Here is an 11,884-nt window from a genome sequence, read left to right as displayed (position 1 = left end):
TCAAATCCCAAATCCCAAAATACTATTATTGACAGTTTAAGTACAACCTATTTATATGAACGTTATTCTTCAAACATCTTGAAGGAGCCAGAAGGACATTTCCCACAAAAATCTTCGCCCCATCTATTAAGAACAACACATAACACTCAATCTATACGTCAATGTCTCCAATCAGATTCTGTACAGTCAGAAACTAGCATCACTCTTTGAGATGCTACTAATGTTACATCAAGTCCGCTGCAACTCAGGCACTTGCATTTGAAGAAACTTCCACTTTCTTTAACTCTTCACCAACTTCAGTGTCACAGTGACTTTGTGAATCATCTTGGTCCAGAAAGTTCCATTGCTTGGGCTAGTAATGAAGAGTCATCAGTGAGATCAGAGTAGCGCTCTGAAGATGAGAGTTCATTGCCTCTACTTCTTGTGGATTCAGCTCTCTGTGAGGCCTCCCATTTCTCTGCAAGACCATCTCCTTCAAGCATCCTAACCACTTCAGACATCTTTGGTCTGTAGCTTGGAAGGTATTGAGTACATAGAAGAGCCACTTGAACTATTTCATCAAGCTCAATCCTATCATAGTTGTTTTTCAGGTCCTTGTCAACCAACAAGTCAATTTTCTTCTCTTGATGGATTTTCTTCACCTGCGAGTACAGTGAAGTTGAATAAATTTAAGACACATCACATGATAGCTTATTTATAAGCTTGATAGCGAAATTTACTGAAATAAGATTTTTTTTTAAGAGAAAAAAAAAAACTTACTTCGAGAAGTTTATCTGTGAATTTTTTTCATTCATTAAGCAAGCAATTGAAATAGACAATTAAAGGTTTAAATATGCTTTTAATTCATGTAATATGAGAAACTTTTGTTTTATTACATCAAAAACTTTTTTTTTGTTAATTATAGTCCTACGATATATTATATTATATTATATATATATATATATATATATTAAATGACTACTACCATATATATTTAGATTCATGTCACATCATCAATAAATGGTGGTAAGGGTTGTTCTTAAAACTTTTAAAATTTGTAAGGATCAAAACCAACAAAAGAAATTTGCCTAAACTAAAACCAAATCACCATATTTTCAAGGACTATCAAACATGTTAAACAATAAATAAATGATAAAGAAACCAATTCTGGTTGGCTCACCCAGTCTAGCATGGCTCCTTTCTGGTTTGCTGCTTTCCCAAACTCAAGAGCTCTTTGGCCAGATATCAGTTCAAGAAGAAGAATTCCAAACCCAAACACATCTGTTTTCTCAGAAGATTGGCCTGTAGAGAGATACTCAGGGGCTATGTGCCCCACAGTACCTCTCACTGCTGTTGTCACATGTGAATCCCTGTGGTCTAATAGCTTTGCCAACCCAAAATCTCCCACCACAGCCTCACAATAATCATCAAGCAAGATATTTGCTGCCTTCACATCCCTATGAATAATCTTTGGATCACACTGTTCGTGCAAATATAGCAAGCCTCTTCCAGCTCCTAAAGCTATTCTTTTCCTTGTTGGCCAGTCCAAAGCTGGCTTGGCTGTATCATCAAAAGATAAATGAATACTCCTACTTCATAAACTAAAGGCTATATTGGGAAACTCAAAAAATTTATTTTACTTAGGTTTTATGGAAATTGGAAGAGCATCCAAGTTTGGGATGTGTATTAAAAAGTTTCATGTGTATGACAGCAGACCCAAGATGGATACATATACAAGCTAACATGCAATTTGGTCCTAGAAAGTGACTGTTTTTGGTCCCTGAAAGATTTTTAGATAAATTAGCCCTCTGAGAGATAAAATTGTTTAGTTCACAACTAACTTCATAGCAAGTAAACTCTTTGGATCAATTTGTAAAAAACATACACTTTAAAATATTAAAGTAACACAAGTTACCATTTTAAATAACCAAATTGTGTGTTAAACTCTATATATATAGTAACTGGTATCTAGCTGTACAGAATAGACATTACCTTTTAGACGGGAAGCAACACTGCCATTTGACATGTAGGGATAAACCAAGAGCCTCTCTGTAGCTGTCATGCAGAATCCATACAGGCGAAGAAGATTCCGATGGACGGCTAAGCTGATCATCTCAACTTCAGTCTGGAATTGGATCTCACCTCCAATGGCATTACCATCTTTAAGCCTTTTTACTGCTATAACTGTACCATCTTGGAGATACCCTTTGTAGACATTTCCAAATCCACCTTTGCCAATCAAGTTCTTGCTGCTGAAGTTATTTGTAGCAAGCTGAAGTTCTCTGAAGTGAAACTTCTTGAGGTTTCCAAGGCAAACCTCTTCACGGTGTTGTTCTGAAAGAAGAAAAGTTGAGTTAAAAATAGAAGAATAAATCATGATATGCCTACCAAGTTGGTCTATGTTTATGATCCACTAACCATTAACAACAAAGAATATTTGCTTGTTATATCTTTGTCTCCACCAGATGAGGAAGCCAAGTCCCAGAATTAGTAAGCATATGCAGCTTAAGCTTGAAGCAAACGCCAAGGCAACTTTGTGACTCTTCGGTCTTTTGGTGGATTGTGAATCTTGGAAAGCAATTCAGTAAACTATCTTAGGGTATGAAGGTAATTTGCATGCAAAAGAAAAAATAAATACAGTGGTGAAGAATGATGGAAGAAATGATTATAAACATGTTAAGCAACTTAGAAATTAATAGTTTTCAACAGTTCTTTGTTTGTGAAATGATTTTGCACCCCAAAACAGTAGTTTTGGACTAGAGTTTTAGACTAAGTCCACTTATGACAGATAAGAAGAAAAACTTTAGATGCCACATCATGAGGGTGGAAAAGCATAAGCAAATCCACAACATGCAAGAACTATGAATACCTTGAGAATTATTCGGAGCAGAAGGAATTGATGTTGTTCTGGAGCAGTTCTTCTCAACTCCCGTGACACATATCTGAGGATTGCCTACAATACTGTTTCAAGAGAAGGAAAAAAACATGCAATTACTTAATAACATGTAAACAGAATTTATATTTTTTAACTCACTTGAGGAAAACAGAGAAAATATTGAATGAGAAAAACTAATAAAATTAAGACCAAACACCTTACTTGAATGTTTTTGCATTTATTCTTGGTACAGGTTCACTCAAGTTATTATAAGAGATATCCCTAAGCAAAATTCAGAAGTAGACAAATTATTGATCAGAAATCAAATTAACAGAGGACGAAGAAATTAATAAGTCCATAATAAAAGGCTAGAAGAGACTTACAGAAAGGCAAGCTGAGTCATGTTAGCCAAAGAGGAAGGAATTGGTCCAGTGAGACTGTTATTGTTTAGCCGCCTGATTGAAATTCAAATTCCTATCATCATATTTCTTGATAGGGAATTAACACACGTTTTTCTATAAAGCCTATGAAAGAATGTGTAGCATTCTTGAACTTACAAATAATGGAGACCCTTCATGTGGGAAAGAGAATCTGGAAGTTGACCAGTGAAGAAATTGTCAGAAAGATCAAGAGTTTGAAGCTTTTGGAGCCTTCCAATCTCAGAAGGGATTGGTCCTGTTATATTATTATCCTGCAGAAGCCTGCAAAATGCCTTGTAAGGTAATATTCTTGACAAAAACTTACTCCAATAGTCCAATTCTTTCTTTTTACCATACAAAGCATGTTACTCACACAGTTTGGAGGTTTGTTAAGTTTCCTATGCTTGGTGAGAGAGTGCCAGATATATTTTGGCTTGGAATCCCACTGAAAAGATGAAAAGTGATGAAATAAGAAGTGGAATCTTAAGAAGAAAAACAGTGAAATTGAATATTTCTTGTTATGGATTTTGGTTTATTCCAGTTTGACTTACAGGGCAATCACAAAATGATCAGAAGAGCAAGTGACCATAGCCCAGTTGCAAGGATCCACAGCATCAGGATCCCAGTTATTTAAGACAGAATGAGGATCCGCCAGAGAGTTCCTAATGCCCATAAGTGCTTGAACTGCATGTAAAACAAGCATATTTATTAGGATTAGTGAGCGACCTTACAATTATTATGTGCTCTAAGAAACAAGGGAAGCACTCCTAGTCAAATCACCTTCATAGTTGACACCTTTAGGAGAAAGCAAAGCAGCCACTGAAGTCCACAAGAAGAACAAAGCTAAACAAAAGAGAGCAACGTCCCTTCTTCTCTCCATTGGGTTTGAAGGATCACCAGAAGCTTATTAATTAGTTATTCCCACAACAAAAGTGAATCAAGTTGTATCTTTAGGAGGAGGCAAGTAAGGAGCAGGTTTAATTTGAATGATTCAACTAGCACCACCAAATCCAACTTGGTTTGTTTTTGTTACATGTCATATTTTTTTTTACATCACAAGAGGAACCTCATCAACCAAGTCCTCCAACAGTACCATTTCCCACCTGCTTTGAAGCCAGAAATTGCACTCACTCCCACCCTTGTGTCAGACTTGTTGAATCAGAGCCAATGGTAAAAAAAAGACTTAAAAGAGAACCAGCATGCCTGCTGATGGTTCAACAACGAAAGCAAAGGCAAAGAATATATAATATAAAATAGCCATGAGGCACTCCTCCATTAGCCTCTTTTCTAGATAAATGCAAAAGATGATTGAAAAAGAAAATTCCATCGATCATGCATTGGTCGAAAGAGCAGTAGTGTTATTCACTTATTCTATTTCTTCAAATATAATAATAAAAGAAAAAAAAAGTAAGAGTGTGAAGCACTGTGAAAGTTTGGCTCAATGGACCTTAATCAGAAAAATTAACTAAGTGGGGCATTTAGTTTAGCTGCCATCAACTATGAGAGAGTGAGAGAGAAATAACACAAAGCGGATCACTATGATTTGTTAACCTCTCTCAGTGTCTTGTAGAAGAAAAATAAATATTAAGAATCCAAAAACATTCCCTGTCCCTGAGGTGTGCCATTCATTATCTTTTAAGTACCGAACTCCACTTTCTTTCGTTTTATTCAATTATTATGAGAGAAAAAGTTAGAATCCCAAGGGATTGAGGTTGAGATTGGTGATGCAATGGCTCCTCTCTCCTTGTGTGAGAGATCTTTTTTGTGTCAATTATGTCTTCCATTTTCTCTCACTGTTTTACTTTCCATTTTTCTTTGGTCATATTAATAATCTTAGTTAGCTATGCTTTATTGATTCTCAATCACTCATTTTGTCTCCAAATAATCACATTCATTAGACAGTTCCTCTAATAAACAAGCCAAAACAGCCTACTTTTAAAAGCAAAAGCTGTTCTCACACTATTGTGAATTATTTATCACCCCTCACCCCCCTAGGAAATTCCCAAAGTGCCCCCCATAACTAACAAAGCCAAGGTGTGAGGGCTTCTTTAGTTTTTACCATCATTGCTGTGTCATATATGAAATACAAAGGATTTGTGATGTCTATTTCACTCCCGTTTTAATAGGAACTTTTTGTTTTTAATTTTTTCCATCAAATTTTGGTTTGCATATCAGAGCTGACATGCAGAACCCACCAAGCTAAAGAACTGACATCCAGTTAATATAAAATTTGTTTTCCTACTCGGATTATTTCAAGAATCAAATTAGAATCACAAAATCTTACTCATCAAAAATGGGAGTGTAATGCAAACTACAATAAGTTTTCTGTCAGAGTCGTGTGCACATAGTTCTATTTAATCTGAAGTGATTCTATTTATAATGTTTTTTAAACTTAGCTGAAACTCACAACTAGAATTAACTTTTGTATATACAATTTTTATGAAGAAAATAAAGCTAGCCATGTATTATCATTTGTCCAGCTGTAAGGTGTACCTTAAATAACGGTGTAATATAATGGTTTATTAGTAATTTGCTGGCAGAAATAACAATATATATATATATATATATATATATATATATATATATATACTTTATTAAATTTGTAATTTTCATTTATAAGTTCTAAACCCTTTAATTTATTTTGTAACTTTTGTATAAAATTTATAGATTCGTGAAGAAAAAAATATAAGTTTATTAATCAAAAACACAAGATTATTTTTATAAAAAAGTTCTAAAAAATTAAAGTAAAAAAGAATACTCTTTGTTTTATTTTTTAATGTGTTTGTTTAGAAGCTTGTTAGTAAAAATGACTGAAGTTGATTTTGTAAAAATTAAATTTAGATAAAAGCTGATTTTGAAATAAAGTGACTTCTATTTAGATATTTTTATTCAGAAAGTAAGTTTGACATAAAACATGATGAAAATTTTCAACTTAAGATAAAAGCTATATTTTATCACTTCTATCAATAACTAAATATTTGTATCTATACTAAAAATAAAATCATGTTTGAGTATAAACAAAGTGCGTGTTTAAAACGAATTGTTTAACATGACTCATGTCATAAATTGTCTAACACCTCAAATATGCAGAAGAACATATCATGTGTGTGCATGAACCCTCTCTCCACGTATAACACGTCAAATACACAGAAGACCATAAACTACTTGATGGCCATTGATCCATCCAACCTAAATGCGAAAGCAAACATGCTTAAAATTAATTCAGATATTTTCAACTGTAAAACTAAACACGTATGCGAAGACATATTATTAAAAATCATCAATTAAATTTTCCAACGGAAATTAATTACAATAAAATTGATTAATATTTCACACATATAATTGTTACTAATAATAAAAAAACAGTTAGAGTGGTTAAAGAAATGAAACCCACAATTATAATTTACAAATCTTATCGTTATTCGTTCAATTTTTTCAATATTGAAACAAAAATAACATTTTATGCAGTACTTCTGTGAAGCCTCTTTTTCTCCACCAACGTTTCCTTTTCCATTTTTTGGTGAAAGGGGGTGACTAGTAGTGTTCAAAGTTCAAACACCTTTTCCTTTATAGGTGAAACGGGTCCCGGTGTTTCCATCTGAAACAGGATCAGTGGCCACTTGATTGCATGGCATGGCTCCTCACTATAGCACCTAGGTGCACGTGCATTAGAGACCCCACACTAATACGACTTGACGCTTAAACAGCTCCTTGGACCGATCCAATATCATCAAAGGCTCATCAAAAAGATTATAATAAGGTGAATAATCATAGAGAAATCAAAAACCAAATGTGAGCAACAATCTAATAAGACTTGCATGAGGGTTAATTAAGCTACTTTGATTCTAAGGCACATCACAAATATGTGAATGTTGTTAGAGTTGCCATGTTAGGCTCTTTTTTTTTTTACAATTATCGTGTTAGAGGTTGTCCTAATCCTTCTTAGGATGGTCACCCATCAATTCCTTGCTTGAAATGAAGTTGTGTTTATGGATTGTGATTGCTATATGTGATATCCTCTACCTATATATATATATATATATATATATCTCGATAAACAAATTTATTTAGATAAAAGATTCACATTCACTTCATTATTATCAATTAAAATTTATTAAAAATATATTCGGCTCAAAATAAGGTTATCAAAATTTACAAAAATATTTTGTTAAATTAGTGAGGTAAAATAAAATAGACTAACATCATGTAATTAATATAAAAACTTATGCCCCAATGTCACATTCCTATCAAAGCATTGTGTCTCGACGTCATTCAGCACAAGATTCCTTAAAGCAATTTCACCTAGTCATATGCTCTTCCGAACACAAAGTTCAAGATCATTACAAGATCCAAACACAAACAACACACGGGGAGTGAGTTGTCACATTCCTGACTAATGGAGAAACAAGACAACTAGATATACATATCATATAAACAAAATAAAACTTACTTAAACATAACTCACGTAATCCCACCACTTTGTCATTCAAAATTCACTTTTCAATCATCAATCACACTTTTCAATCATCAATCACATTACACAAGAATCACACACTCCGATCAAGACATAATAACACATCAATTTCATAATAAACAATTAACAAGCGTATGCAACAATTATGCTAAGACTCAAGCCTATATGCAATGTGGTGCCATGTCATAATCAGTGAGAAACCACCCTGGGCCACTTAGGAGTACATAACAAGACACACCACACAATGGGTATGTCAGGTCACTCTCACTAAGTAAAATCATAGGGAGACCAGTCAGGGTCACACTGTTTTGCAAGAATGTTCCAACCATGTAGGATCGGCACAGGCTTAAAGAAGCACTCAAACCGGGTGACCCCCAAGGCCTACACTCTGAAGAGTCCGTCAAGGCCTCTCCCTCCTGATTCAGGTCCAACCCCTAAAATAATTTTTTTGCATTCAGACACTGTTCATGAATTATACAATATCCACAACCTCACACTCGTGTTTTAAACACGTTTAACACAATTGCGCTACAATTTAATACTGGTTCCTAAATAGGAAACCTACACTTTCTCTTTAACACTAGTTCCTAAATAGGAAACCTATACTTTCTCTTTAACACTGCACATCAACACTTTTCTCAAGATAACACTGGTCGGGTTATTGTACAATTAACAGCTTACAACACAAGTAATGTCACATCAAGTGTTAACCACACACTTATTCGCAGGCAAAACTCATTCACAATTTCACATCTCATAGTGTCACAACCCATCATCACATGTTTACACGTATCTCACAAATTAACACATGTTTAACTTTGCACTTATACTCAATCTCAATAACAATACTATAATCTCAAAGCAACATGTTATTCCTTAATTCATCACATATTCCATTTATAAACACTGCTCATGAATTATACAATATCCACGACCTCACACTCGTGTTTCAAACACGTTTAACATATTGCGCTACAATTTAACACTGGTTCCTAAATAGGAAACCTACACTTTCTCTTTAACACTGCACATCAACACTTTTCTCAAGATAACACTGGTCGGGCTATTATACAATTCACAGCTTACAACACAATACACACATCTCAATACACATATACCTCAAATCTAACCATAATATTCTCAAACTCCAACACTTAAATAATTTTTGGAATCACTCCATAACAACACTACAATATTATTTACATAAAATATTAATATAAATAAATATATAGCTAAATCTATATATATAAAACCAACAACATACATCATATTGGATCATGAATTTCAAAGTAAGCTTTCAATGTACCAATTCTAAATAATTATATGGACACTTTCCTATATATATATATATATATATATATAAGTGTACATGAATTCATATATATTATCTAAGAATGCAACAGATAGTCTACTAGAGATCTTTGGTCAATTTCAAATATAATATTAACTTTAAACTATAAAAAAAACCTAAAAAGCATGAAAAGGAGAAAATACAAAATCAATATCTCACTCCCTCTTTCGCTAAATCTCTACTTACTTAATTTCATCAATTCACGCTAATTAGACAAAGGTTCAATTTATAGGGTTCACACTCAACAGAAGAACACATCAATTTCATAACAATTTCTCATTGGGACATCAACTGGTTCATCAAAAGTATATAATTCACACTTATAATTATAAGGATAGAATAAAAAATTACAAAAACACCCCAAAACTCATTCCAATTGACACTCTAAGGATCCCTACACATGTTATCACTAATCTCCAATTGTGAATAACTCATCCCTTACTTTGATGTAGTCACTCAAGCATTCTCCGTTATCAATTGCGAATTTTATGGTACTCTCTAGAGCTCCCTCTCTGGTTGTTCTGTTAGGGTTCCTAAACATCAGATAGAAAGAGAAGGGATTGAAGCCTCCATTTTGTATTGTCTTCGTGAAATTCACTTTTCTCTCTCCAAAAATGTTATTCTGCAAATCCCAACGGTGAAGGTGTGAGGAATTGAATATAGAACCTCATATTAAAATTTTATGACAATCCAACGGTTAATGAATCCAGATCGTAGTTTTACCGAGACAGTTTTGGGTTTTTGCGAGAAAAGAAAAGGTTACGATGTTAAGTATATTTCTCTCAGCTCAGACATGATTTCTAAATTTCCAACGGTGACAATTCTCAGAATTGAGTTGTGAACCTGGTGCTTAAATTTCACGACGATCCAACGGTGAATGTGTCCGAGATCGTTGTTTTTCTTAAATAGGTTTTGTAGTCTGCGGATAAAAGAGATGGTTTTGGGAAGAAGAGAGGGGAAAATGAAATTAAGAGAAAGAGGAGGCGAAAACTGGCCTAACGCTATTTATAGCTAGGGTACTCACAACCTATTATTTACGCTATTTATTTATTTTTATTATTTTATAAAAATAAACTCTATTTTATTCTTATCAAATAAATAAATCAAATATATTTTTTTTCAAACCATTATTTTGATATAGTTATTTCTCTTTATTTATTTAATTATAAAAATCTCACTATTTTTTAAAACTTTATTATTATTTTTTTACTAAAAAGTCTTTTAATTTATTTACGAAAAATGGGATGTCACCATAACACATAATTAAGTATTTTTATTCTAATATCTTACAGGATTTTATTATAGAAAGTAATGCATAATTTTACAAATGTCAGATTATCTTGATGATTTAATATAATCTTCAATAATATATTACAATAAAAAAATAAATTTTCATTATTTTGTAGATATAATAATGTGATCATTTATTAGTTAACAATCAATAATGATTTTTCCTCAAAAAAAATAAATAATGGGCATGTGAGAGAGATGTTATAAGTGAAGGAAAAAAATGAGTAAATTAAGTTTTTTTATTATAGCTAAATTATATTTTTAGTCCTGAAGTATTTTGGTATTTTTTATTTTAGTCCTTAAACTTTTCATTGACAAGTCAAAGTACTTCAATTTTTTTGCATAAATAGTATATTTAATTCCTAAACTGTGTATTTGTTGACAATCTAGTCTTACATTTTTTTAAATAACCAATTAGTCTCTCGGTTATTATAAGTTATGTATGTCTTAAATAACCAACTAGTCCCCCGGTTATTATAAGTTATGTATGTCGTGAACTAATTTATCAATAAGTAATATAATTTCATAATCACTCTAACGATAAGTGTCATACTTTAAGGATCAAATTATCCGTATGCTTAATGATTGGTCTAATATATTTCAATATTTGCATATTTGTAAACTAAATTAATCATTTCAAAAATATAGGGACTAAATTATTAGTGAATGCATAGTTCGAAGACTAAATAGGTTATTTATCCAACTTTTTTCATCTTAAGTTTTAGTCATTTTCATCTATTTTGATTGTTAAATGATAATATAACCTTGATTTCATCATTACTTTATTTTATTGTGTTTCTTTATGGTTAAATAAAAAAGGTCCACAAATCATGATTTCACTTTTCATATTATTTTCATTATGTTTATCCTCTTTTTTATTCAAACATTAATTGGGCTCTATAGTTTTCATATATATGTGATTTTAATGAGACAAGTTTCGGACCACAAATAAGTCACCATAGGATTTAAAAGTGTGTCCCAAAATAAATAAAGATAAAAAAAAAAAAAGATCATTGTTGGAGAATGATCATTTTAACTCACTTGATAAAAGACTATATTGAACTTTTTAAAATATAAAAAACCAATTTGAATATAATCTAAAACATAAAGTGGTAAAAATATATTTTAGTCAATTTAAAATATAATTTCAAAATTTGAGTGGTTTAATTATGATTTCCTGATTACACCAATTGCGCGTACACCCATTTTCTACTATATGAATCCAAAGTATTTAAATTACTTTCAGCATCAATAACTCATTTTGTCATTTTTGTATGTGTGTTTTTTGTCACAGATTTTTTTGGTAAGTGTACTTATCATGTAGAATTTAAAAATACTAATATATAAATTTGCATTTCGATAGCAAAATGAAAAAATGAGTTACGTACGGATAATATACAACAATTTTATAATCTCGTTCAATAAAAACCATAAACAATACACAGTTATTAAATTCAATTAAAATTTAACTGAATTTTTTAATTTATTTTTAGCGA

At 32.1% G+C, this 11,884-nt stretch overlaps 1 protein-coding gene across 1 annotated transcript; it reads right to left on the bottom strand.

Moving 5' to 3' along the window:
* Positions 1-4,829, bottom strand: LOC100804283 (protein NSP-INTERACTING KINASE 2). Its single transcript, XM_003517854.5, has 11 exons — positions 4,054-4,829; positions 3,825-3,957; positions 3,647-3,718; positions 3,412-3,555; positions 3,238-3,309; positions 3,077-3,136; positions 2,849-2,940; positions 2,398-2,547; positions 1,972-2,313; positions 1,160-1,539; positions 1-641 (listed from the first exon to the last, which is right to left on the bottom strand). The coding sequence occupies exons 1-11, from the start codon at positions 4,151-4,153 to the stop codon at positions 321-323; spliced, it is 1,866 nt and encodes a 621-aa protein (XP_003517902.1). The 5' UTR covers positions 4,154-4,829; the 3' UTR covers positions 1-320.
* Positions 4,830-11,884: the final 7,055 nt, after the last annotated feature.

This window comes from Glycine max, chromosome 1 (assembly GCF_000004515.6).
Source record: "Glycine max cultivar Williams 82 chromosome 1, Glycine_max_v4.0, whole genome shotgun sequence".
Taxonomy (NCBI): Eukaryota; Viridiplantae; Streptophyta; class Magnoliopsida; order Fabales; family Fabaceae; genus Glycine; species Glycine max.
The sequence above is the reverse complement of the archived record's forward strand: the minus strand, read 5'-3'. Positions and strand labels throughout refer to the sequence as shown.

Excerpts from the sequence above, each read along its gene's own strand:
- LOC100804283 (XM_003517854.5), bottom strand. The coding sequence starts at position 4,153 with ATGGAGAGAAGAAGGGACGTTGCTCTCTTTTGTTTAGCTTTGTTCTTC. Across the intron at positions 3,719-3,824 it reads GATCATTTTGTGATTGCCCT|TGGGATTCCAAGCCAAAATA; the intron begins GTAAGTCAAACT and ends TCATCTTTTCAG. Across the intron at positions 2,314-2,397 it reads AATATTCTTTGTTGTTAATG|AACAACACCGTGAAGAGGTT; the intron begins GTTAGTGGATCA and ends TTCTTCTTTCAG.